Source organism: Pleurodeles waltl, chromosome 8 (assembly GCF_031143425.1).
Source record: "Pleurodeles waltl isolate 20211129_DDA chromosome 8, aPleWal1.hap1.20221129, whole genome shotgun sequence".
In the NCBI taxonomy this organism is placed as follows: Eukaryota; Metazoa; Chordata; class Amphibia; order Caudata; family Salamandridae; genus Pleurodeles; species Pleurodeles waltl.
The window spans coordinates 1008648120-1008670167 of NC_090447.1; the positions used below are offsets into that span (position 1 = coordinate 1008648120).

Sequence of the window (22048 nt, forward strand, 5' to 3'; positions counted from 1 at the left end):
ACAGAGGGGACAATTTTATTACATCCTGGCAAAAAAATAATCCACAAAATGATAGGGGCAGCAACATTATGTCACGACCCGAAGTATACACTCTTAGGCATACACACTTAGGTGGACCTCGCCAGAGTTAAATTATCATTCCAGAATCAGAGCCTGATGGTAACTAAAAGACTGTCTAAATACTGGGGGGGGGGGGGGGGCTTTTGAGACCCCAACTATATGGGAATGGAAAAGAGGGATGGACTTATATATAGAGGCAGAAAGGATCACTTATGAGAGCAGAGGCTGTCCATGCAAATTTAACAAGACATGGGGAGATTGGATTAAATATTAAGATCTGGATATACATGATGAGACTAATTAAGTCCTGCCACACCAGAACGAATAACTAAAGCATCTTGCTTTATTATGATTGTCAATATATTGATGCCTCCCACAGCACCGTTGGGTTACTGTTGTTGAATTATGTTGGTGTCGGTTGTAATGATGATCTTCCAAACTGTTTCCTTCTTTGTAATGGGCAACTATTTGAGCCCTTGGTATAATGACTTACAAAGCAAAATAAAAATATTAAAAAAGAAAGAATTGTGTACTGCTCTATACAACATACCAAGGAAGTATTTTTTTATGGTTTCGCAAGACACTCGTGAGACCCTCACGCTGAAAGATCTGGGAGAGGAAGCACACCCTAAGGAAGGATTCTGATTAGTTCATATGGATGTCTATTTAGAAGACATAGATTCCACCCTTTTTGGTTTACGTCACTCTTGGACTTTGCTGAAAGCAGACATATTTGGCTTGCTCTCCTTCCCTGTTTGGCTTTGAAGAGAAATCTGTCTTCTTCTGATTCAGATGAACAGCCTGGGACTTCTGCAACAGTCCAGCCACCCAAGGTGCCAAGAAGGTTTATGCAACGTGCGTCACCTGTAAACTTTGCAGGAAAGAGTTTAGCCGAGGAAGCATAAATAAACAATATAGCAAGGGTACCACAGGCATGTGTAGACATCTGAATTCCGTGCATCTGCAAAGGCTTGCAGGCAGAGTTGGTTCATGCTGCAGAGCTAGACAACTCTACAAGGGTTTCAACTTCATTTGCTCCAGGAGATAATGTGCCTGCCTGCCCAGGTTCTAAGTACACAGGTGCACAATAACTATGCTTTTTGAATAAACTTTTTTTGCGGCTTGTGCAAGATCATTTTTGCTTCAAGCAGGTCTGCCCAGGACAATCCTGTCCAAACGTACAAGTGACTCCACACCTCCCCGCCACCACCCCCCCAAACCCCCTGGCACTACTTTTACGGGAATTTTTTTCCCTTTCCGTTTTTAAGATGATACAGTTGGTGTTTGTTTCACACCTCAAGTTGTATGTTTTTGGTTAAAAAAAAAAAAACAATTTATACCCAAAGATATCATAAGTGTTAAAAAAATTTTTTTTAACAACTATAAAAAAATGTTTTCAAACAAAAATAGCTCTTTTCAGAGCTACCCTATCATTTGATATATGAATGCACTGTTTCCCTTTTTTTTCCTTCTTACAAACTCATGCAAGACTCTCATAAGAGCAGCTAAATGCTTGCTATCGTCCATGTATTTCACTAGCTCGTTAGATAGTAACTTTTCTTTTTTTTTAAATAGGAATTAACCGTTGACTATTGACAGTACTTATCTCTTATACACTTTCTCTCAAAAACAAGCACCACTATATCCATTCCTACTAATAGAATATATTGTGAACTCATTTTTACTATTCATGATCCCGCACGAGTTCCACGAGATCATAGAACAAATTATTAACCTTCTGTAACGCATTATCTGGTAGCTGCAGATTCCCTACCTTTGAATTTCTCAGGCATTAGGCTGTATCCAGAAACTTTTCCTTTGAGCAGTGCCCCTGCACGCACCCCCAGGTGGCTTTGTTTGGTTCTGCGTGGTATCATCGGTGCCAAATGCGATGTCACATTCACCTATATAGGTGCCACCCAGGTGCGTAGACATCAAATACTTTTTCCACAACTTTCCACGTCAGAAGTGCAAAGCCATGAAATTAACTGACGATTGTGTGCCCAAACTAGGGCCCTGAAAGAAATGACCCCAACCCTTATAAATGAGTCTACAGAACGGGGGCACGGGTGGGTGTAAGGAATATGCAGCTAAATATAGTCTCTACCAGGTAAAGCATTATCGAAGGTAGGTAACTTGTTCACCCGATATACACTTCTATGTTCCGATTGCTTACCTTTGAATAGACCCAAGCCATACCGTCCTGGCCCCCACTAGGAAGTCCTGCTTGACCAAAAGGATGAATTGCCCATCTCTGTTGACCTGCCTCCCTAGGCAGTAATGTTTTGCAGATGTGCGCAGTGATGTCCATGTTGCTGCCTGACAAATGACCAGGACAGGAACACTGCGCAGCTTTACCCCTGGTGAAATGGACCCCCAAGCCCTTGTTGGACACTGCGTAGCAAATTTGTACAGAGAACGGCCCATCGCGAAATGTATTGCCTGATCTTTCTTTGCTCCCACATATCCCACAACGTTGGTGGTCCATCCGGAACTGTTTTGTGCAGTCAAGGTAGAACAACAACGCTCTTTTTGGGTCCAGCCAATGGAGAAGCTCCACTTTCTTATAGGGATTCATGGGAACAAAGAAGGTGGACAGAGTAACAGTCTGTCCCAAATGAAATGGGGTCACCACCTTTAGGAGGAAAGAGGCACGGGTGCAAGCACCACTTTATCAGGAAACACGGAGTTATGGAGGCTTGGATGACAAAGCCTGCAGCTCACTCACTCTCGGGGCAGACTTTACGGCCTCGAGAAAGGCTGTTTTGATGGTGGGAAGGCTGAGGGGACTATTATGAAGTGGCTCAAACAGAGCACACATCAGAAATGTAAGAACCAGGTTCAGTTCCAACTGAGGCAAAATGAAGGGCAAAGGTGGAAACGTGTACAAGCCCTTAATTTAAATCCCCTATTGTAAATAGGTTTCTTAAAGAGGGTTGGTCAGGCAGCCGAAGAAAACCAGACAAAGCAGAAAGAATAGCCCTTAAGAGTGCCCAGAGCAGAGCCCTGCTGGGCAAGGTACAGAATGAAAAGAACATCGGAGAAAGAAGCAGAAAGAGGATCTATAGACTTCACTGTACAATATTTTACAAATCTTTACCAGGCACATACCGTCTTGGTGCAGGAACACCTGGCTGCCAAAATAACATTACAGGCTTCGGGAGGAAGGTCGAAGGCTGTTAACTGTCAGCACTCAATCTCCACGCATGAAGGCATAGAGTTGACCGGTTCGGATGGAGAACCCTCCACTACTCCAGGCACAGTATTACAGCTTTGGATTGGTAAAATGACACCTGTTGCATCCACGTCTCTTCGTTGTGACACCTGGTGCATCCACAATGTCTCCTTCGTTGGGGGCTGCGGTGAGGGCATGGAGCCTTAAGGCGCCTGTGGCCACCGCCGGCCCCCACCATACTGTGTACTGGCGGGTTCTGGCTCCAATACAGCTTTTTCCTTGTTCCCGCCTGGAGAAAACAAAATTATGTTACCTGTCTCGGAGAGTGCAGACAAGGTATGCCCGTCATCATCTGGGTAGAGAATCGCAGTATCCTTGGGAGGATGAGGTAACTGGGACGCTGCTGGATGAGGCTTCAGGGAATGCAGTTCGGGGTAGGTGGCCCAACACCCCCTCCTCAAGCATCAACTTGCCCTGGGAGCGGGGGGAGGAGGGTTGAGGGGTATTATAGCTTGCAGGCAAAATAAATTCCAGCATCGGAACACCAACAGTGCCGCAGCTTCATTTACATTCGTCAAAGGACCTGAATTTGCATTTTAGCAGCACAGCGCTGCCTTCAGCACTGCTGGCGGGTTTGGAGTCCGCATAACAGCCTCAAAATGAAAGGGGAAGCTGCTTTTATATGAGAGGGTGGGGAACTGCTTCCTGAAGAACAAGTTAAAGTTTCTTATCTTCAATAATACCTTATCTGTCAGAGACTATATAGGTGCAGATTCCTCACTTTAGAATTATACCTAGGTGGCATCTGTAATGAAATGCCTCCTTGGCATGGTTACCCCCATGACTTTTTGCCTTTGCTGATGCCAAGTTATGATTTGAAAGTGTGCTGAGGCCTGCTAACCAGGCCCCAGCACCGGTGTTCTTTCCCTAACCTGTACTTTTGTTTCCACAATTGGCACACCCTGGCATCCAGGTAAGTCCCTTGTAACTGGTACCCCTGGTACCAAGGGCCCGGATGCCAGGGAAGGTCTCTAAGGTCTGCAGCATGTCTTATGCCACCCTGGGGACCCCTCACTCAGCACAGACACACTGCTTGCCAGATTGTGTGTGCTGATGGGGAGAAAATTACTAAGTTGACATGGCACTCCCCTCAGGGTGCCATGCCAACCTCACACTGCCTATAGGTATAGGTAAGTCACCCCTCTAGCAGGCCTTCCAGCCCTAAGGCAGGGTGCACTATACCATAGGTGAGGGCATAAGTGCATGAGCACTATGCCCCTACAGTGTCTAAGCAAAACCTTAGACATTGTAAGTGCAGGGTAGCCATAAGAGTATATGGTCTGGGAGTCTGTCATGCACGAACTCCACAGCACCATAATGGCTACACTGAAAACTGGGAAGTTTATTATCAAACTTCTCAGCACAATAAATGCACACTGATGCCAGTGTACATTTTATTGTAACATACACCCCAGAGGGCATCTTAGAGATGCCCCCTGAAACCTTAACCAACTTCCAGTGTGGGCTGACTAGTTTTAGCAGCCTGCCACACACCAGACATGTTGCTGGCCACATGGGGAGAGTGCCTTTGTCACTCTGTGGCTAGTAACAAAGCCTGTACTGGGTGGAGGTGCTTCTCACCTCCCCCTGAAGGCACTGTAACACCTGGCGGTGAGCCTCAAAGGCTCACCCCCTTTGTTACAGCACCCCAGGGCACTCCAGCTAGTGGAGTTGCCCGCCCCCTCCGGCCACGGCCCCACTTTTGGCAGCAAGGCCGGAGGTGACAATGAGAAAAACAAGGAGGAGTCACCGGCCAGTCAGGACAGCCCCTAAGGTGTCCTGAGCTGAGGTGACTCTGACTTTTAGAAATCCTCCATCTTGCAGATGGAGGATTTCCCCAAATAGGATTAGGGATGTGCCTCCCCTCCCCTCAGGGAGGAGGCACAAAGAAGGTGTAGCCACCCTCAGGGCTAGTAGCCATTGGCTACTAACCCCCCAGACCTAAACACAGCCCTAAATCGAGTATTTAGGGGCTCCCAGAACCCAGCAAGATAGATTCCTGCAACCTAAGACGAAGAAGGACTGCTGAGCTTAAAATCCTGCAGAGTAGACGGAGACACCAACTGCTTTGGCCCCTGCTCTACTGGCCTGTCTCCCCGCTTCTAAATAACTGCTCCAGCGACGCGTTCCACAGGGTCCAGCGACCTCGGAAGCCTCAGAGGACTACCCTACATCTGAAAGGACCAAGAACTCCTGAGGACAGCGGCTCTGCTCCAAGAAAGAAGCATCTTTGAAAGAACACACGTTTCCCGCCGGAAGCGCTCGACTTTGCACTCTGCACTCGACGCCCCCGGCTCAACTTGTGGAGAACAAACACTACAGGGAGGACTCCCCGGCGACTGCGGGCCCATGAGTAGCCAGAGTTGACCACCCTGAGCCCCCACAGTGACGCCTGCAGAGGGAATCCAGAGGCTCCCCCTGACCGCGACTGCCTGCTTCAAAGACCCAACGCCTGGTAAGGACACTGCACCCGCAGCCCCCAGGACCTGAGGGATCCGACCTCCAGTGCAGGAGCGACCCCCAGGAGGCCCTCTCCCTTGCCTAGGTGGTGGCTACCCCGAGGAGCCCCCCCCTTGCCTGCATCGCTGAAGAGACCCCATGGTCTCCCATTGGATTACATTGCAAACCCGATGCCTGTTTGCACACTGCACCCAGCCGCCCCGTGCCGCTGAGGGTGTACTTTTTGTGCTGACTTGTGTCCCCCCTGGTGCCCTACAAAACCCCCCTGGTCTGCCCTCCGAAGACGCGGGTACTTACCTGCTGGCAGACTGGAACCGGGGCACCCCCTTCTCCATTGAAGCCTATGCGTTTTGGGCACCACTTTGACCTCTGCACCTGACCGGCCATGAGCTGCTGGTGTGGTAACTTTGGGGTTGCCCTGAACCCCCAACGGTGGGCTACCTTGGACCCAACTTTGAACCCTGTAGGTGGTTTACTTACCTGCAAAACTAACAAACACTTACCTCCACCAGGAACTGTTGAAAACTGCACTGTCTAGTTTTAAAATAGCTTATTGCCATTTGTGTGAAAACTGTATATGCTATTTTGCTAATTCAAAGTTCCTAAAGTTTCTAAGTGAAATACCTTTCATTTAAAGTATTGTTTGTAAATCTTGAACCTGTGGTTCTTAAAATAAACTAAGAAAAGATATTTTTCTATATAAAAACCTATTGGCCTGGAATTGTCTTTGAGTGTGTGTTCCCCATTTATTGCCTGTGTGTGTACAACAAATGCTTAACACTACCCTCTGATAAGCCTACTGCTCGACCACACTACCACAAAATAGAGCATTAGAATTATCTCTTTTTGCCACTATCTTACCTCTAAGGAGAACCCTTGGACTCTGTGCATGTTATTTTCTTACTTTGAAATAGTACATACAGAGCCAACTTCCTAAAGAATCATGGTGTTTAATGTTTAACGTGTGCCTATATAGGTGCCACCCTTACCAGCTGACATCAGTTTCTTTTTGCAACTTTCTGGGCCAGGAGTGCTGAACCACAAAGAACACTGACCACTGGTGTGGAAACTAGGGCCCTGAAAGGGGAAAGCCATAACACTAGAAATCTGTTCACACAGCAGGGAGGATGGGTGGGTCTGTAAGGTATCCGCAGCTAGACAGTGTATACTAGATAAGGTGTTACCGAAGGTAAGTAAGTTAATCTGATAGATACTTCTAACCACAGATCCTTACCTTAGAATAGATACAAATTCATACTACAAAGTCTTGCAGGACGAAACAGGCAAAACGCCCATCCCGACGGACCTGATTGTCCAGGCAGTAGTGCTTGGTGAACATGTGCAGGGACCCCCACATTGCTGCCTGACAGATGTCCAGAACCAGACGTCTGCGCGCTAACACAGTGTTCGGAGCCTTAACTCCGGTAAAATGAGCACACAAATTCTCAGGGGGTTGCTTCTTGGCCACTGTGTAGCAGATTTTAATTTTAATGCAGAGCATGATCCACCAAGAGATGGTCTGCTTCTGCACAGCCCTTTGCTTCTTGGCTCCGACATACCTCACAAAGAGTTGGTAATCCACCAGTAATTCTCTTTTGTTGTCAAGGTGGAACGAAAACATTCTTTTGGGGCCAGTTGATGGAGTTGGTCCTTTTCCTTAGAGGGAGGAGTATAAAAGGTAGGCAGGATGTTAGTCTAGCCGACATATAAGGGAGTGGCAACTTTCAGCACAAAGGGAGCTCTAGTGCTAAGAAACAGCTTGTCTGGGAAAATGGTTAGGTACGGATGTTTACATGACAAGGCATGGAGCTCACTTACCCTCCGCTCAGACGTTACTGCCACAAGAAAGGCTTTCTTGATGGTTGATAGTCTTAGAGGGCAGTTATGTAGCGGCTCAAAGGGACCTTACAACAGAAATCGAAGTATGAGATTGAGGTACCAATGAGGCCTGATAAAGGGTTAAGGTAGAAAAATATGTTAGAGACCTTTCAAGAACCATTTTACAACAGGGGATTTGAAGAAGGGCAGCTGATCTGGCAAACACAAACACCAGAAAGTAGCCAGGAATATCATCCAGACCTACTTCTGGCATCTGCACCCTCTCTATGGCTCCCATGGACAAGAGAACGGACACTTCCTGGCAGAGTAAGAAGATGGTCTTCTGTCAGCCTGTAGCAACTAGGTGGCATGGGTGGAGGAGTAGTCAAGAAGAAGACAATCTAGAGAACCTCCGGGGCTGCAGGTGAGTGCACATCTTGCTGCCCACTGGTTGCGCAAGATGGTTTAAGGGTGAACTAAAAGGTTTGGAGGCTGCGGCTGCCAAGGTGGTGGACTTAACAGACCTCTGGCTGCCAGAACCACAAGGTCTCAGTGTACTGCATCCTTGTCACGCAGAGGCTGGAAGGCTTGCATGCAGTGGAGGCTGGGTGGGTAAGAACACAGCTGGAAGCTCCTTATGAGGCCACAAAATGTGGCATGAAAAGGCCCAAGGACCTGGCCGCAGCTCTGTTATTCTTGAAGTGCTTCACCGCCGAGTATGCCTCGTCTACGAAGAGACCCAAGACACCCAAGGGCATGTCTATAAGCAAGGCTTGGACATCCCCTGAAAAAAGTAGTTCTCAGCAAGTTTGGTGCTGTAAAGCCACCAACAAAGAAACTGCTGTGCCTAAAGAGTCAGTCGTATCCAGCTCACATCTGATTGTAAACTTGGCTGCATTTCTCCTATCTGCAACAACCTGGGAGAGTAGGGCTCAGGCCTCCTCTGGTATCATGGGCAGCACCTGCGCAAATTAATCCCACTCTGCATGGGAGTAATGGACTAAAAAGGCATGCAGTGTTCACGGATCCGATTGCCAGGTTGGTGGAAGAAAACATTTTCTTTCCTAAGGACTACAGCCTTTTAAATTCCCTATCCGGTAGCGTGGTAGGGAATGCACTGGGGTTTACATAGGAAGTGGCGGCATGGTCCACCAAGCTCTCTGGGGGTAGGATGTTGCATGAGGAAATTAGGGTCTCCTGGGATGGGGCAGTGGCAGTGGAAAATTTCCATGCTCACAGAAGCCCTTGCGCTGGGCTTGGACCGAGTCCTAAACAGGACATTTGTGTGGGCTTCATTAAAAAGAAGAAGTGGTTGTGAGGGAATTACTCATCGCTAAAGCACTTCTGTCAAGTTAGTCTTCACTGCCACTGAGGGTGGGTTGAGGTTCAGGGGCTCGGCCGCCCTTCTCCCCACCATAGCAAAAGAAGCTCCCTCCTCCATAGATACAGTAAGAGGAGAGACCATGCGAGTATCTGGGGAGGTGTTCCATCCACTGGCATCTGTAATTCCTCACACAAGTCTACTTTTGGGTGCAGGGCTGGTATTGCTCGGGATCCAGTGGGCCCACTCCCAATCTTCCAGTAATCCTAGCCCGTAAGGCCAAGGCTCTGGCCTGGAAGGCCAGGCTCCCCTGGGCATCGGGTGACGCCCCTCTGGCTTTGTGTCAGATGAGAATGGGGGTAGCACCGCTAGAGAGCACCAACACTGGAACCAGCGTTGGGAAGGTCAAAGTGGTACGATCAGTGTCGGTCTAGATCCATCTGTGGATTCAAGGGCCCCGAATGGAACTGGGGGTGGACTCGCAGAGGAGAAACCAGTAGGGACCCCTCCTGAACCCAAGGGGCCCGAAGGTGTGCAAGCAGGAACAAGCAGCCCAAATATGAGGTGTAAGGCATCATAAGATTCACAAAGTTGGGAGGGTGTCGCACCAGCTTTAGGAAACCTGAGGAGACTCAGAGCTAGGGCTAGGTGCAGGCTCAAAAGCAGAGCCTGGCCTTGAATGAGAACACTCTCTTGTCTCGTCAGATGTCTTTGACAGACTGGGAGAAGTCGAAGACCTCTTCGACGTCTTACTTTTCTTTTTCTTGCGTGCTTACCCCCCAACACCCAAACAAATTAGATGAAAATCGATCCCGTCGGGACCTTCCTCTTCACCCTGTCGTAGAGTCACACGTCTAGCAGCAAGGAGCTTGAGGGAATACTCCTACACTGGGGTACATGGCGTGGCACTTCAAGCAGGTCTTTGCCTTGGGGTCGGAGCTAGCCTGCCGGCAAGATGTCCGTCACTGTGTGAGGCTCTGCCGGACTTAGGGCTTTTAGTTTGCATTTCTCCTGACTTGGTGGCGCTGGGAGGGCCCCCCCCCTGGACCGGGAGCCCTCCAGATTACCGTGGTGCTGTTGCCTGTCGCCGGTTTTCGGCTGCAGGCATGCCTGTGGGAGGACGGTGTGGGGTGGGCTCGGCCGGAGGCGGGCCTGCCTGCGGACACCAGTTCGGCCGCACACTTTCGCGGGACGCAAGGTGAGTGCTGCCTGGGGGGGACCCTCGGCGGTCTCTTCGGGCTGCAGCCCCCCCTGAGAGAAATTTACGCGGCCCCGGCCTCGGGGTGCGTGGCCTGGCAGTGAGTGGCCGGGCGGTTACGCGGCCTGGGCGATTGGGCCTGCCCCGCCCTGGGAGCGGTGCAGTCGACGGCCACGCTGTGCCGGCTTGGTGGAGGCTGGCGGGGGCCCCCTGGTTCGGCGCTATTATGGGGGTGCGGGGGCCCCCGTGATTCAATGCTGGGGCTCTGTCCGGTGGGGCTGGAGACCGGGCCACGAGGATAGGCTGGCCTGCTCTGGGCCTTCTGGCGCTGGGCCTTGCTGGAGGGCCAGATAGTCTTGGTCGCCGGTCCTATCGGGCCGGGTGGGGGGGGTGGGGGTGTCGGCCGGTATTGTTTGGAGCTGCTTGGGCCTTTTTGGGCATGTTGTGATCTTTGGCCACTGTATTGGAGTGCTGCCATTGCTGGTTGGGCTGCCGGAGGTGGCTGACGACACGTGAGAGGAGATGGTGGTGTGCAGGAGATTCCTGGCTTGCACTCGACGCTTCTGCGGAGATCATTGATTGGCTTGGGGACCTCTGATACTTACCCGATTCTGGAGGAGCACTGCCCCCGGTTGGTGGGTGACACCTGGCTGCTGGGAGTCCCTGACTGAGCTCTGCACTATCTGTTTGAATTGCCTTCTCACTGGAGTTGGGTGGTTCGCCAGCGGCTGGGCTCCTGGTAGAGTGCGCTATGGGCAAGGCGGAGCAGTGGCAGGCAAAGCTTTCTTTTGATGGTGGTAGGAGGAAGGGGGGGCACCCCTGGGCCACCGACTGGAGAGGTGCAGATGGATAAAGGGGCCTCGGACGCTTCAGTTCGGTCCATGTTCTTGGACTTCAAGAGCAGTTTGCCGGGAATTGATGCCAAGCTGGACCATTTGACGGAGCAGATGGATCGCATCCGGGCCCGGGTGGACGAGCACGATACCTGCTTTGAGCAACTTGAGTCGCATACCTCGGAGATGGAAGACCAGAGACATGGTGAGAGAGAGCGCTTGCTGCAGATGGAGCGGGTGCTGGAGGTTATCAGGAATAAAAATGAAGATTTGGAGGCGCGGTCCCGGCGCAATAACGTCAGGATGCTTGGTCTTCCTGAGTCCACGGACATGGGCAGAATGGAGGACTCCATGGAGAAGCTGCTTGCTGACTTGTTTCTGGGCGAGCCTTCTCATATGCTGGTGGTGGAAAGGGGTCATCGATCGCTGGGACCTCGGCACCCCCCGGGACACCGCCGCGTCCTCTCATTTTCCGCCTTTTAAACAATCATGACCGAGATAGTGTGTTGCGACTGGCCCGGGAGTGTCGCCCGGTGCTCTATGGGAACACAGAGTTACATTTTTTTTCTGACTATAATCCGACTGTGCAGGCAGTACGTAAGGCGTCTTTGCCGATTAAGCTCTCTTTAAGCCTGACTGCGGCTTGTTTTTTGCTTATATATCCGGCGAAGCTTCGGATACAACATGGTGGCACTGTGCATTTCTTTACGGATCCAAAGCTGGCGGGCAAGTTTGTTATAACGTTTCCGTTGCGCTCAGCTACTGAGGGGGCTGGAAATCCTGGCTCTGAGCGGGCAAGCCTTAGTGACACTGACTGACTGCCTATGCACTGACGCGCCGCTGGTCCCTGACGTCTGATTGGAGCTGTTGTTGTACTGCTCTTGCCTTTCTATTTCGAAGCTGCTATGTCTGTATCTTTGTAATTTTTGCCCTTTGTCCTCTCCGGCCTGTCTGTTCTCGGATGGGCTGGATGGCTAGCTCACAACCCTTGGATGAGTCCCTTAACTATGTTGTGGGCCCCTGAATGTTTCCTTTGGGGGGATGGGTGGGGGTGTCTGCTTTGGCCCGTATGGGGGGGGCGGTGAGGGTGGGAGTGCTCTTTGGTTGGCTGTTTATGTGGGTTTTTTTGGGGGAGCTATTGCTATTGTCTATGTGTAGTAAATAGGTTTGGCAGGCGGCGACGAGTGGCCCGCTGGTGGGGTGTATGGAAATGTTGCTGGGTCATGGCAGGAGATGATGGTGGTGGTTAACTGCCTTACATGGAATATGCATGGCTTGAATGATCAGCGCAAGGTGCAGTTTATGTCCGCTTACCTTCAGCGTCATAATATAGATGTATGTATGCTTCAGGAGACGCACTTGGACGCTTCCATGGTACATCGGCTGAGGGCTGGGTGGACTGGTGAGTGTCATGGTGCGGGGTTCTCGCGATACGCCAGAGGAGTGGCGATTCTGTTACGTAAGGGGCTGCAGTGGCGAACTCATCGAGTGATAGTAGATCCAGAGGGGCGTTATGTTTTGTTGAGTGGCACCCTGCTGGATTGGCCCCGTCGGCTGGTGTCGGTGTATGGTCCGAATGTTGACGACCCTGGCTTTTTTTGTGAGGAGTGGCGCCTGATTGACTCAATGGGAAGTGAGACTGTGATTTGGGGAGGCGATTTCAATGGTGTTTTGGATCCGGAGCGAGATCGGGAGAGTGCGACTAGGCCTCGACAATCTGCTGCTGCTGCGGCGTTAAAGACTGTCATGTGCGAAGGAGCCCTAGTTGACCTATGGAGGGTGAAGCATGGGGATAAGAGAGAGGGCACATGTGTTAACTATGCCCATAATCGCTTCGCTGCCAGGCCTTCTCCCACTCCTGTGCCAAGCATTTTTTGGGCAGTTTGCGCTTATTAGGTCCTCATAACTTTTTGTTCACATAAGCTACCCACGCCAAATTTATGTCCTTTTTTTCCACCATCCTAGGGATTCTAGAGGTACCCAGACTTTGTGGGTTCCCCTGAAGGAGACCAAGAAATTAGCCAAAATACAGTGAAAATTTTGTTTTTTTCAAAAAAATAGGAAAAAAGGGCTGCCGAAGGCAGCTCATGGTTTTTTCCCTGAAAATGGCATCAACAAAGGGTTTGCGGTGGCAAGATCACCATCTTCCCAGCTTTCAGGAACAGGCAGACTTGAATTGGAAAACCCAATTTTTCAATACAATTTTGACATTTTACTGGGACATACCCCATTTTTACTATTTTTTGTGCTTTCAGCCTCCTTCCAGTTAGTGACCAAAATGGGTGAGAAACCAATGCTGGATCCCAGAAAGCTAAACATTTCTGAAAAGTAGACAATTCTGAATTCAGAAAGGGGTCATTTGTGTAGATCCTACAATTGTTTCCTACAGAAAATAACAGCTGAAATAAAAAAATATTGTAATTGAGGTGAAAAAAACAGCAATTTTTCTCCACATTTTACTCTGTAACTTTTTCCTGCGATGTCAGATTTTTGAAAGCAATACACCGTTACGTCAGCTGGACTCTTCTGGTTGCGGGGATATATAGGGCTTGTAGGTTCATCAAGAACTCTAGGTACCCAGAGCCAATAAATGAGCTGCCCCTTGCAATGGGTTTTTATTCTATACCGGGTATACAGCAATTCATTTGCGAAATATAAAAAGTGAAAAATAGGTATCAAGAAAACCTTTGTATTTTCAAAATGGCCACACGATAAGGTGTTGAGAAGCAGTGGTTATTTGCACATCTCTGAATTCCGGGGTGCCCATACTAGCATGTGAATTACAGGGCATTTCTTAAATAGACGTCTTTTTTACACACTGCCTTACATTTGGAAGGAAAAAATGTAGAGAAAGACAAGGGGCAATAACACTTGTTTGCTATTCTGTGTTCCCCCAAGTCTCCCGATAATAATGGTACCTCACTTGTGTGGGTAGACCTAGCGCCCACGAAAGGAAATGGCTCAAAACACAACATGGACACGTCACATTTTTTCACAGAAAACAGAGGTGTTTTTTGCAAAGTGCCTACCTGTGGATTTTGGCCTCTAGCTCAGCCAGCCCCAGGGGGGGGCAGAAATGGCCTAAAATAAATTTGGCTGCTAAAACGCTGAGAGAGACTTCAAAGGGAAGGAAATTCATTTCCTTCCCTTTGAAGCCTCTCCGGCTTCCTCCAGCTGAGCTTCCAGTGCGATGGGAGGAGGCCTTGTGACAATCGGGGGAGGGGGTAAGGGGTGGAGGGGGAGATGGGCTTCCCCTTCCATCCCTGCCTTGGGGGGGGAGTGGGGGGGGAAACCCCACAGAGGGAGCGCTAGCGCTCCCTCTGGGCTCTGTGCCAAGGACATAATGGTTACGTCCTGGGCACACGAGCACTGTGCCTCAGGACGTAACCATTACGTCCTGGGCACAGACTGGGATAATAGCTGGTCTCATTTAGACCGATGGCTGGGCACTCGTGATGTGGAGATGTGGACGCAATCGGTGGAGCATTTTGCTTGGACCCTCTCGGATCACTCCCCGGTCAGGTTGCGGCTTTTTATACCTGGGGCCCAGAGTACTGCGTTTGCCTGGCGTCTACCGCAGGGGGCACTTCGTGATGAGGTGTTTCGAGAACAGATTCGTGAAGCCATCTTGCATTGCTTTGCTGAGAATCGAGGGTCGGTTGATTCGGCGGGAACGCTTTGGGAGGCCTTCAAGGTGGTCATTCGAGGAGAGTGTCTTTCCAAGCAGCATTGGGTGCTTCGTGCGTTACGAAGGGAGTTGGCTGAGCTGGAGATGCAGATATCGGAGCTGGAGGCGAAACTGGTGGCAGACTGGGCTGGCGAGACGGTAACGGCTCTGCGTGCGGCAATCTCTCAATATGAGGAGGCCACGCCCCAGGAAGTTTGTTTTTTGGGTAAATATGCCATGGCCCGGCGCTATGGTGAGGGGGACAGAGCGGGCGGACACTGGCGAATATGTTGCGTAAGCCTTGGGTGAGTGGTTACGTCACTGGAATAGATGGGCAGGGGGTGAACGGGTGCTAGGCACAGAAGGTGTCATGAAGGTCTTTACGAAATATTTTGCGGATCTATACTCTGCCCCCGCTGGGCAAAATCTTGAGGCGGCGCAGGCCTATTTCCCAGAGATTAGTCTGCTTTGGTGTGATGAGGCTCATAGAGCTTACTTTGATGAACCCTTCTTGGTGGAAGAGATTAAGGCAGTTATTGGTGGGCTGCCTGGTGATAAGGCCCCGGGATTGGACAGCTTAACCCCTGCCTTTTATAAAGAGTACGCCGATATTCTGGCTCCATATCTGCTGGAGGTATATGCAGAGGCTTTGGAGGCTGGGTCTCTTCCTGCATCCTTGAGGGAGGTGTTGATTGTTACGATCCTTAAGCCGCGTAAGGACCCTTACAGCTGTGATTCATATTGCCCGCTCTCTATGATCAATGTGGACATTAAAATTCTGGCCAAGTTGTTGGCGTTGCGCTTGCAGCCCCTCATGTCGCGTCTGGTGCTCCCGGACCAGTCTGGTTTCGTACTGGAGCGGTCGACGATGCATAATTTGAGGTACCTTTTCTCGGTGCCCTTTCGGTAGACGATGAGGCTGCTGCTGTGTTTTTGGACGAGACTAAGGCGTTTGATTCCATAGCCTGGCCATATTTATTTGCGCTGTTGGGCAGGGTGGGCATGAGTGTCCGATTTATCAAATTGATTTGCTTGTTGTATACGGATCCGGTTGCGAGGTTGAGGCTGAATGGTTGCATTTTGGACCCCTTTCCTGTGGTCCGGCGGACTCGTCAGGGATGCCCTCTGTCCCGCTGCTTTTTGCCATCGCCATGGAACCGTTGGCAGCCTATTTACGGCAGCATCACAACCACAGGGGACTGCAGTTTTGGCAACAACCGATTCTAATTTTGATGTACGCGGATGATATTGCGTTGTATGTGCGGGAGCCGGGCGTGAACCTGGATGTCCTGCTGACTAAGGTCGTTGGATTTGTTGGCTTCTCTGGCATCACGATGAATTGGTCTAAATCGGTGGTGCTTCCCCTTACTAGTGGTACTGCGTGTTGCTCGTTGCATTACCCCGTCAAATGGGCGGAGGGCCCGGTCCGTTATCTGGGAGTATGGCTAAGCTGTGATGTGGAGACTTTGTGGCTTGACAATTATGGCAGGTTAGTGGCTTGGCTGGCGGATATGCTCGAGGTATGGCGTTCGTTGCCACTTTCACTTATTGGGCGCATCAGCATTGCTAAGATGGTTGTGCTGTCAAAGTTCCTATATCTTTTTGTTAACCTTCCGTTGGTGCTCACTGTGAGTTTCCTTAGGAGGCTCAGATCTGCTTTTGTGCGCTTAGGGTGGGCAGCCTAGGATTGCCTGGGAGAAGCTGACGCCGCCGTTTGAAATTGGGGGCCTTGCTGCCCCAGACCTGGAGCGATATTATTACTGTGCACAGGCCCATTTCACGTATTTTTGGATTCGTCCTATAAGGTATTTGCCTCATCTTGCGCCTGAGAGCGATTCGGTGTGGCCGGATCGACTGACGAGAGTTCTTGAATGTATGCTTCGGACTCATGCGAGGGGGATGGATACCGTGGCGTGCACTTCGGGGGCTTGGGCTGCTTTGGTGCGCCGGGTGTGCCCTCTGCCCCCGCGATGCCGGTGTTGGACATGGCAGATGGAAGGATGTCTCGTGATGCTCGCCTGTGAGAGTTTCTTGCTGCCTTTGAGTTGTCATTGCTGGGGGACTGGTTTGTGAACGAGTGCCTGCTCTCACCAGAGGAGGCGTTGCGGTCTGGAGCTGATAATGGGCTGCACAGGTTATATTTACTGCATGTCTATGCGATGCTCCACGTGCGGTTTCCTGGTCTCCCGGCCATGCCTTAGACGTGTCAGGCGCTCGAGTTGCTATGGCGGGCGCAGTCACCGCGTAGGCTTATCACCACATTGTATGGGTGCATGCAGGAGCAGCGGAAGGCAGTGGTTGCGGCTGCTAAGGCTAAATGGGAGCTGGATGTTGGGGAGGTGATTACTGAGGAAATGTGGAGAAGCTGTTGTGCACATATGCGAATGTTGTCGCCTAATTACAGACTGCGGCTCATCCACATTAAATTCCTTCACCGGTTATATTATACCCCTTGTGGCTTGTGTGATATGGGCCTGCGGGTTGATGCACGTTGTTATGCGCCGGACGCTGATTTTCTGCATCTGGCATGGAATTGTGCTGAGGTGCGTGCTTGGGCTGATGGATGGGGTGCCACCGGTATGGAGGCGTCTGGTGGGCATGTTGCTTTTACTGGCAAAGAGAAGAGTGGTGATGCGTTGGGGGCGGGGCAGGGCGCCGCAAAGGGATGATTGGCTGCGTGATGCTGCGTTTTGTCAGTAACAGTTGTCAATCTTTTGGGAGCAGGCCCCCGTGGGCTCTCGCCCTAGAGATATCTGGGCAACTTTTTGCTCTTTCTTGGACTCTCATGTTTGAATTGTGAGGGCTTTGGCTCCATATGACAAGTCGTGCATTTGCATTGATTGGATCGGATGTTATTTCCTGATAGTGCTGCTCAATGGTGGGCCCTGCTATTTGTGTCCGCTCTGCCGCCTCTACATTTATGTTGGTTGATGTTCCTCGTGTTTGTGCCCTGGTGAGCGTTGCGTGTGGTTTACCCTAGTGGTGTGTTTTTTGAAGCTGTGTTCCTGGGTGGCTGGGAGGCTGCCGGAATCTGTTGATATAGACATGCTGGGATCCTTGATTTACTGTGCTTTACTTTTGGCGGTTCCTTGCAATATTATGTGTACACTACCGTACTTCCTTCCTTTGTTCATTATCCAGCTCATGGGTCTGTTCTTGTTGTTTTATAGTAAACATTTTAAAATAAATATTAAAAAAAAAAAAAAAAAAAAAAAAAAGGTCTTAGCATTGTGGTCAAGCTCCAGGCACCAGAAGCAAAAAGGAAGTAGGTCCGTCACCAACAACAATCAGTGACAGACGCCCCAGGGCTTGATGCCATCTTTTCTAGCGGGCATATCTGCCACACCAGGAGAAAGATCTCAAAAACCTTCAACAAAGTCGACAACCAAGTAAAAACATGATTGGGGTAGTTATTTCCAAATCTGCTCTGACTGATGTGGAAAGAAAAGAACTGATGTTGGCACACTGGGTTGAAGCCTTTATGGCCACTGCGCACAGCCTGTCCGGCATGGACAACGACACACGGAGCCAAACGACACCACCTACCCGTGCACAGGGGAACTGCGCAAGAAAGATTTCCTGATCCAGGCTGACACCTGGGGATAATTCTAAGTTAAAGAATCTGCAGCTAGAAGTCTCCATTAAATAAAACAATGTTAAAAAGAGCAAATTACACCTGGAATGCATTTTTCAAAAATGTATAAATTCTATTTTAGCTAGAGATGGGATGTTATATTACAGCCAGTCGGTAACAAAAGTATAGCTCGCTTTAAAGAAAAACAATGCTGCATTACTGGTGTGGGTTTAAAATGTTCTGAAATACTTAGGGTGTATAATACATACATACATACCATTGTTCTTTCCAGCTGTCACAATTGGTTCTTTTTTGCTAGGAGATTCCCTATAAATGTCAATATCTGAAAGTGAAAATAAACAAGTAAATGGGATTTAGTTACCACCTCGTTACAGAACATAGCTTTACTGCCAATACTACCAGTGCAACAGAAAAGCTACTTCAGCCTAATTACAAATGAGTCTCTATAAAATGGTACAGGTGCCTTTTTTATTTGCAGATTTAAGATGTATTGGTAATTAAGTGTAGGAAAGTGCCTCTTTTGACATGCTAACCCACCACTATTTGCCTGGTTTCTGGTGCAATTTCGACTGAAAGTGCACTGGGTACCTGCTAAACAAGTCCCCAGTGCTGCCAGATCTTTCTCCCAAAACTGCAGTCATTTTTCCAATTACCAAACCCTTTAGTTGCCACTGTAAGTCCCTAGTAAATGGTACCCTTGGTACCTAGGACATGGGGCACTAAAGAAGGACAATGAGGGCTGACGCACAGACTGTGCCACCCTCAAGGACCCTCTCACCAATTGTACACAGTGCTGCCACTGCAGACTTTGTGACTTGGTGCAGAGATGAAATGTAAACATCACATGGCCCACAGCCTGTTTGCCATGTCCGCTAACACAGCATGCAATATATGTAAGCCACCCCTCTGTCTGGCAGGCCTTACAGCCATAAGGCAGGATGCATTATATTACATGTGTGGGGACAGTTGCATGAGCAGCTATGCCCCTGGTATGTCTGTCGATTCTCGGACATAGCAAGTGACCAGTGAAGCCATTTTAGGTACGTGCTGGACACTGGTCATTACGAGTCCCCCACCTACATGATGGCTTCACTGAAGGTAGGGATGTTTGGTATCAAACATCTCATAATAATAAACACTCAGTGACTTCAGTAATGGATTTATTAATACATGCGCCCTATGTATAAATCCTTAGAGGCGCGCCCTGAAAACTACCAACCCCTAGCGTGGTCACTGACTGGTGCAAACCAGTGCAGCCACCTTAGACAGTGTTCTGGGACCCTGAGCTGAGAGCCAATGCTCTTCAGGGCTCAAACAAAGGCCTGCTCTGGGCGGAGGTGATAAAACCTTGTACAGGAAGGATGGACATTACAGTGCAGGAAGCTTCAAAGGCTTTGCCACCTTTGAAATGCGCCCCAGGCCTCTCCAAATGGTAGCAGGTTGACCCCCAGTTCCTGAACCCACTTTTGGCAGCAGGACTGGTAGGAAAATGTGTTTAATTAGGAGGAGTGCCCACTTCATGCCAGTCCCACCCCTAAGGTGGACGAGCAGATGTGGACACTACTTTTTAAAATCCTCTATCTTGTTTGGAAGGAATTAGGCCAATAGGATTAGGACTATGCCCACTTCTCAAAGGAAGTGGTCACAAGAAGGGTGTAGTCACCCTAAAGGTAAGTAACCCATTGGATACCACCTGGCACCCCTGTAACTCCCCTAAATTTGCTATTTAGGGAGCACCCTTGAATCCTAGAACTCAGATTTCGGATGACCTAGGAAATGCCAAACACTACAGCCTCCACCAGCAGAGAAGACTGCAGACACCAACTGACTTGGCCAAGCCCTGCGGCCTGTTTGCAGCCCTCAATGATTCTGCCCTGGGATGGCTGACTGCCTTCGACAAAGACCAAGATCTCTCGCAGACCGAGAACCTGTCCAGAAGAAACAAACTTTAAAAGGGAAAAAACTCTGCCCGAGGCACCACAAAACCTCACCCATCTCTGTACTCAACGCACATGGCCCGAGTGGCCCACTGGTCCTTTGAAGGTTCACCTGCTACTCTGCCTCGATGCCTGCAACCTCAATTCAAAGACTCCCACTGACCATGACCGTCCAAGTAAGCTGTTTTCCGACGTCAAAGGACACCCCTCAATCCAGAGCCCCTGGATACTGGAAAGGTGGATAGATGGTGTCCAGAGTCCTTCAACATCCAAACTTACCTGGGCACCTGTGGCTTTTCTTTATTCAGCCTCCCGTCCCAAGCCTGCAGCCTTTTTTTCTAAACTGACCTCCTCCACTGACTTGCATTGGGTGCCCGATACTGTGTTGGCACTCTGCACCTAGGGACCCCTGTGCCGCTGAGGATGTAAGTTTAGTGCTGCCTTATGTTTCCCCCTGTACTTTCCTCAAACCCAGGAGATCGACCCCGACACCACTTTTCACACATGTGAGCAGCGCATCTTCGTTAACCCCCAGTCTCCGTTCGTTAACATAGGGCACCCGATCTAAAATGTGACCTCTGCACCTGGCCACCCCTGTACCGCTGCAGGTGCACTCTTAGTGCTGATTTGAACCTTGCTTGGTATTGACCTAAAACCCTAAAGACTGGATTTGTAAGTTCAGTACTTACCTGCAAAATTGCATTCTTATTTTCTTCCAATAGGTTAACATAGAAGACTCTGAAAATTGCACTGTCAATTTTTGAAACTGAAAAGTATTTTTATTTTAAAAACTGATTAACTTATAGCGAAGTTCTTTGGTTCAAAGCAGTTATAAAAGCAAATGTTATTTTTTCTAACTTGGTCATGGATTTATTCTTGGAGTGTGTGTCTCATTTATTGCCTCTGTCAGTACAACAAATGCTTAACACAAGTCCTTAATAAACTTAACTGCTCGCCCACACTACCACAAACAGAGCATTAGACCTATCTATTTCTGCCTCTGCAAATGTTTGGGGAGCCACTGGACTCTCTGTACCTCTGTTTAGTGCACCATAAAGAGAGCCAGTGCCCTACAATAAGACATAGAAAAAAAAGAAGCAAAATAAATAAACTAAAAGGCAGGTGTGGGGGTCAAGAGAGGACCAGGTGTGGGGAAGCAGCATATAACAGTTGGGAGAGGGGAAAGCACCACAGTGAGGAGAACATGATCGAGAAAGCAACACGGAGTGTGGGGTAGAGGAGTTTGGCAGGACTTAGAAGAACAAGTGAGAGCTCGTAACACAAGGGAGACTGCAACATGAAAAGTGGGAGATGTAGAAGGAGGTATTTTGCAGGGAGAAGCATAAGGGGGTAAGCTAGATAATGCATGTACTCTCGTGGCCTGCTTAAGCAAGGAAGGCACAGAATAAGGAAGCAAATGAGAGTGATTTAGCTGACCAATGATAAGCAACGGACAGGCTTTAAAGCCCCTGCAAGTTCTTGGTAAGCAGACAGTTTGCATTGTCTGCCAGGCCTGACTTATTTCTCAAGGCAACCCAAATTTATTGATAGAAAATGGGAATGTTATTTCTCACCTATGGGTTTAATTATTAAGAGGAAACTTTTTAGTGGTTGCACACCCCGCAAATTTTGCGAATTGTAGAGTTTGCAAACTCTAAGCATTTTTGTACATCTGGCCCAAAGACTTGTGATTTACAAAACAAGGTATTTTCCTAAATGGCAAGCTTGTCTGTCTCTACAGGAAAGCACCCTTTTTGACATTGTTATGCCCTACTTTTTACCTAGATACTGATGTGGTCCCCAGTGCTAGATCTCTCTGCATAGTTAATTTGCACCAGTGACAAACTACTTAGTTACCACTGTAAGTCCCTAGTAAATGGTACCTCTGGTGCCTAGGGCCTGGGGTACTAAGGAACATCTGAGG

The 22048-nt window shown here is 49.3% G+C and overlaps 1 protein-coding gene across 2 annotated transcripts in view; it reads right to left on the reverse strand.

Annotated features, from left to right (window-relative positions):
• The window catches only part of BORA (BORA aurora kinase A activator), a 335860-nt gene that overhangs the window by 185048 nt on the left and 128764 nt on the right, over positions 1–22048 (reverse strand). For both annotated transcript variants that reach the window (XM_069205289.1, XM_069205288.1), the window contains exon 6: positions 18444–18509. In XM_069205289.1, the coding sequence (XP_069061390.1) occupies positions 18444–18509 (66 nt within the window). The remainder of the gene's footprint in view (positions 1–18443; positions 18510–22048) is intronic.